The following is a 6000-nucleotide window of genomic DNA, read 5'->3' as shown; positions in this document are numbered from 1 at the left end:
GTGGTTGCGCCAATGTACACTGTCTGCTTGTTGCTAACAAGGCTAACAAGTTTGAAATAGAGGATCATACCAATTGCTTATCACAAGAGACAGCAAAGAAAATTAATCTCAGATCCATGAAGGGAAACAAAATTAGAACCGGCAACGGCATAATTCAGCCTGTAGCCTCACCACATGATGACACTAAATCCTACACACATACATAAATAATGGAGGTGAGTGACATTACCTTTAACATTGTATAAAAGGAGCCAGACATCATCATTCAAACGCTAGTTTCAATTTTACTCCACAGTATGTGATAATCCAACAGCACTTACATATACGAGGGCTGTCAATAAAGTATAGGTCCTTTTTATTTTTTTCAAAAACTATATGGATTTCATTCATATGTTTTTACGTCAGACATGCTTGAACCCTCGTGCGCATGCGTGAGTTTTTCCACGCCTGTCGGTGACGTCATTCGCCTGTGAGCACTCCTTGTGGGAGGAGTCGTCCAGCCCCTCGTCGGAATTCCTTTGTCTGAGAAGTTGCTGAGAGACTGGCGCTTTGTTTGATCAAAATTTTTTCTAAACCTGTGAGACACATCGAAGTGGACACGGTTTGAAAAATTAAGCTGGTTTTCAGTGAAAATTTTAACGGCTGATGAGAGATTTTGAGTTGATTCTGTCGCTTTAAGGACTTCCCACGGTGCGAGACGTCGCTCAGCGCTCTCAGCCGCCGTCGTCAGCCTGTTCAAGCTGAAAACCTCCACATTTCAGGCTCTATTGATCCAGGACGTCGTGAGAGAACAGAGAAGTTTCAGAAGAAGTCGGTTTCAGCATTTTATCCGGATATTCCACTGTTAAAGGAGATTTTTTTAATGAAAGACGTGCGGACGGGTCCGCGCGTCGGGACGCAGCCGGCGCGGTGCGGCGGCACAGGAAAAACACCTCCGTGTTGATAACCATTTGTAAAATCCAGGCGGCTTTTGATGGCTTTCAGTGGAGTGAGTATATGAGAAATTGTTTAACAGCAGGACATGTTCCAACTTGTCCTTAAGGCTTCCAACAGAGGTGTTTTTCCTGTGGCGGAGCGGCTGCGTCCCGACGCGCGGACCCGTCCGCACGTCTTTCATTAAAAAAATCTCCTTTAACAGTGGAATATCCGGATAAAATGCTGAAACCGACTTCTTCTGAAACTTCTCTGTTCTCTCACGACGTCCTGGATCAATAGAGCCTGAAATGTGGAGGTTTTAAGCTTGAAACAGGCTGACGACGGCGGCTGAGAGCGCTGAGCGACGTCTCGCACCGTGGGAAGTCCTTAAAGCGACAATCACCTCAAAATCTCTCATCAGCCGTTAAAATTTTCACTGAAAACCAGCTTAATTTTTCGAACCGTGTCCACTTCGATGTGTCTCACAGGTTTAGAAAAAATTTTGATCAAACAAAGCGCCAGTCTCTCAGCAACTTTTCAGACAAAGGAATTCCGACGAGGGGCTGGACGACTCCTCCCACAAGGAGTGCTCACAGGCGAATGACGTCACCGACAGGCGTGGAAAAACTCACGTATGCGCACGAGGGTTCAAGCATGTCTGACGTAAAAACATATGAATGAAATCCATATAGTTTTTGAAAAAAATAAAAAGGACCTATACTTTATTGACAGACCTCGTAATTAAGAGTTATTTATCACTGCAGCTAGCTAATATTCTGCAAGTCATTAGGCCACACAGGAAGCCATATTACAATTTGTTGCCAAAAATAGTCTGTCAACAATGAAATTAAAAAAAAAAAGGATCCAAAATATCAGCTGTTTCTGTGTCTGTCTCTTTAAATGGAAAGGAGCTGCTGTTCACCGTGTCCTCCTGCTGTGGAAAAGGGGTTCAACATCAACACAACGGCTCAAAGGTCTGTTTGTGTCCTACAGAGAAAGCAGGAGTCCACATACAGAGTTCTGTGACATGTGTCACAAAAGTGTAAAACAAGCTGTTTTTAGCTGTAAATTTATTATATCACAGGGAAAATGCTATATGCACTAACAAAACTGTGTAACTGAGGATACAACACAGAACATACAACCACATTTCATATTAAAATTTACATGACAAAAAAGTTTTGTAAAATATGGCCCCTTTAATTTTAACTTGGGGGGGGGGGGGGGGGGGGGGGCTACTGGAGTGCCAGTCAGTGTTCCTACACCGCTGTGTGGTGTTAGAATGTGTCAGTGCCTGAGCAGATACTGCAGGCTACAATTTCAGGGAAGGGAGAAAAAAAAATGCGTGCCAACATAATTGTATTGCGACGCACAAATCGTCTTTCTCAGATCCTTCACTCCACCCACAAGATAAAATCCCTCCATTCTTGCACTTTTTCCTCATTCACTCCACAAGAGGCAAAATGACTCTTCTGTTTGGACAGACAAAGCAGGATCTCCGTTTGAACTTCATTTGGGAACCGGATTTGGAATAAGCTCTTCCTCACCGAGACTCTTTGTCTCACGGACAGACAGAGAAGTTGTGACAGATTTAGAAAAGTCAGAAGAAGGAGAGAGAGAGAGAGAGAGGGAGGGAGGGAGAGGGGGCCTCTGCCTGAAGGCTTCTGTGGAAGAAACAAGAGACAGATAAAGAGACAGTGATAATCTGAGAGAGACAGAGGGAGGGGAGAGCACAGCTGGTGTGTGAAAAGAGGAATATAAAGATAGAAACACCAAGGAGGTGAAGGGAAAGGAGACAAACCAGGCTGGAAAGAAGACAGGGACGAATTCTGTGTGGAGGACAAAAGATCTGAGAGAAAGCTCGGTTATTCCAGGAGTTCAGATGACTGCGGCATCCCGGAGAAGCACCTGACATCTGTGAGACAGAACAGAGTTACAGCAAGAGGAGAGGAAGGAGATCCTCTGAGGTGGAAAAAACAAAACCATCTAATCATCATGTTTTATTCAACCGACTTCCCAAATTCAAACAGCCTGCTCCCAGAGAGCCACTTCGTCCCCGGAATAGAATGAAGACAGGAGCAAAGAGATCCTTTCAGAGTCGGTGACACCGTCCTCATCGCCTCCTGTCAGCCTCACTCTGCATCCCGCTGTAAACTCGGTAGCCTCCCCTGTCCTGACGTCTCTCCATCACCTCCTCCTCTCCATCTCCTCACTATGTGGAGACCAGCTTTGCTCCTATGGATTCTTAGTGTCAGTAATTTGTGCTCAGGACAGGATTACATGGACTTTTACCAAACTGGAGACATGGGCAGTCAGGTGAGATGCATTTCTGGATCATCTGTAGATATGGCACATCTTAACAGGTTAGACCAAACCAAAAAAGAAAAAGGTCATAGAGACGAATGCAGGCGGATGAAAATTTATTTTCAGCTTCACTTGAAATCACAGGTCTGATCCTTTTGTTAGCTTCAGGGGAGCAGAGGTCTGTGCAGTCTTTTAAAATCTCATCCACTTCCTGAGATGTTATTATTATATGTTATATGTTATATGTATTAGATGTTGTCATTATTACATCATTTTAGATGATAAACTCTGGTGTGGATTTGCACATTGACCTGTGACCCTGACATGACCTGGTTTGCAAGAGGACAGTTCACAGAGTTTGTTCACGAACTTTGAGTTTGCTCTTTATGTTTTGAAGATATCACTGTAAATAGTGAACTATGACCACTGATTTGACCTTTGACCTATGATCTTGACATGACCTGTATTATGAAAGAACACTCCACAGAGTTTGTCCACCAAGTTTGATTGAAATTGCTTTTTGTGTTTTGAAGATATCGCTGCAAACAGACAGACAGACTTTACCGGTAGAATCGCCTCTTTCTGCTTTGCATCAAAGCTAAAACATAAAAAAACAAAAACCACTGAATGGTTTCACTCCCATCATGCTAACTCCTGCACATCATCAGTGTGTGTTATGAGTACATTTATTTATCCAAATGTTCTTTGCTGCGCAAAATGTCATATCAATCAATTGAACTGTTAATCCTTTGACACAAAAGTGATTGACACAGTCAGACATTTAATTAATTTACAAAGAGGAGGGAAAAGGCAAGTTTCGACTTATTACATTTTCAAATAACCTGTTGTTTTTTTGTTTGTTTGTTTTGCACCAGTATATACCAATAAAACCCCCAATACAAACTGCTTTTAAATATGTTTAAACTGAACTAAACCGGTTCAGTTTGAACTGGTTGCAAGTTGAGCAAAAGTTCAAACTGAGCTACATTCTATACTGAGCAAAACATTCAGCATGATGTTTGGGAAACGTTATTCTTCCACATGTGTAAATACTTAGTTACAAATCCAACTCTAAAGTACAAGCCTAGTTTTCCTCAGTCTGTTTCACAAACCAGTTTGGTGCAGACTAGGCATGTGAATTTCATCATTCGATACGATTTGAGACACATCTCAATACACTACCAGCCATACGATGCATACAGCGATACATGACGATACATGATGATACTGGCGATATGATTTGCCCCTGTTCCCAATTCGATGCAATTTTATATGTATTTGATGGCAATTCAATTCCTCACAATGCAATACGATGCAATTTGGTGCAATACGATGCGATTCAACATGATGCAAAGAAATTATACCAAAAATTTCAATAGAAAATAAGAAGCTGCAATTCAGTATGGTACTATGGCATTCTTCTTCTTCTTACAATCTGTGGCAGTGTCAATACTGTTTAGCAGCAAGGCATTCTTTACAAACGACCTGTGTCTTGTCAAGTTTCCTATCTTTTTAAACATCAATTCACACTGAATGAATCGATACACTCACATCGTGCACATTTGTATCTAGATACCAATTCATATTGATTCATCTCCACATGCCTAGTGCAGACAGATTCCAGACTTGTGGTGTCCTCTGGTTTGTGTGGTGGCCACGGTAGCAGCACAGAAGTGACGACTGAATTAAGACCTAACTTATTTATTAAGCATGCTCATATTAACTAAGGTATTTATTTCTACCTTAATTAATAGTTTGAAAAGATAATGAACACCCTTAATAGTAAATGTGTTTGTCTGGCGTCTTTGCACCCAGCTCACTTACTCTGCGTGGACAAGCTCTCCACAGCGGCTTCTGTCCAGCAGCCACCCTGCACTCCGCAGTCAGTTCAGGTTTTTGCTACAGGTGAAAATCCACATACAGTCCGCTGTGGTGAACACAAAGTCAGTCTCTTCCATTAAAAATGTAGTAACAGCAGCTTTTTCTGCATTCTTGGCGTTCATTGCTGTCTGTTCACAGCGACACCACCAAAACAACACTTCCTTACTTGTGACTTGTGTCTGTCACACTATGACGTACTGAGGAATAAAAGTGGAGGTATAAAAATTTGATATCCTTTTGTGTCCATTCGTGAATAAGTCATTTTCTCATTCATTAAATGTGTTCCTTGTACAATGATGTACGGCGAGTCCATCAGAAAGTTTTGTGCATGCTCAAAACTTTGGGTGGACATCAGACAGAGAGCTGTCCCGGTGGTTGCAAATTTATTTCCCACTTTGTCCTGTATGTGATTGTTACTTCCACAATCCTCATGCATTCATATGCTGTGGCTGTTTCATGCTTCAGACTGGGCTTCTGATTGGCCAAAGCTCCAGTGTGCAATGTGAATTCAGCACAAGGGGAGAGAGGACAGTTCCTAATGCAGCAACATGCAGCGCAACTGTGTGAATTTTTATCTGCATGTCAGAGTTACCTGCTGGATTCTCTTGGTGAGAAGGCACTGCAGCGAGAGAAGCTGTTTGCTGTCCTCGCCGTTTAAACTGCACTGAACTGCGGCACAGTGAGAAGATGCTATCAGTGCACAAATGTAGTGAGCGAGACAGATTCTAGCCACATTTGTGTATGAATCCCAAATCAAATATGTGTCTTGAAACCAGGAAAATCATTCATCTGAATGCAGCTCTTTGTTTTGACAGTGGAAATGTGATGTCCTCCATCCTTCAGAGCCCCAAATCCACTGGAGACCGACAGATTAAGTGATAAATGCCACCGGACACATTA

At 42.4% G+C, this 6000-nt stretch overlaps 1 protein-coding gene across 2 annotated transcripts in view; it reads left to right on the top strand.

Annotated features, from left to right (window-relative positions):
• Positions 1-2378: 2378 nt before the first annotated feature.
• LOC117514608 (vascular endothelial growth factor C-like) overlaps positions 2379-6000 on the top strand; it is a 66965-nt gene continuing 63343 nt past the window's right edge. For both annotated transcript variants that reach the window (XM_034175159.1, XM_034175150.1), the window contains exon 1: positions 2379-3231. In XM_034175159.1, the coding sequence (XP_034031050.1) occupies positions 3130-3231 (102 nt within the window). In that variant the 5' untranslated portion in view covers positions 2379-3129. The remainder of the gene's footprint in view (positions 3232-6000) is intronic.

This window comes from Thalassophryne amazonica, chromosome 1 (assembly GCF_902500255.1).
Source record: "Thalassophryne amazonica chromosome 1, fThaAma1.1, whole genome shotgun sequence".
NCBI classification, from domain to species: Eukaryota; Metazoa; Chordata; class Actinopteri; order Batrachoidiformes; family Batrachoididae; genus Thalassophryne; species Thalassophryne amazonica.
This window is presented reverse-complemented; position numbering and strand designations above follow the sequence as displayed.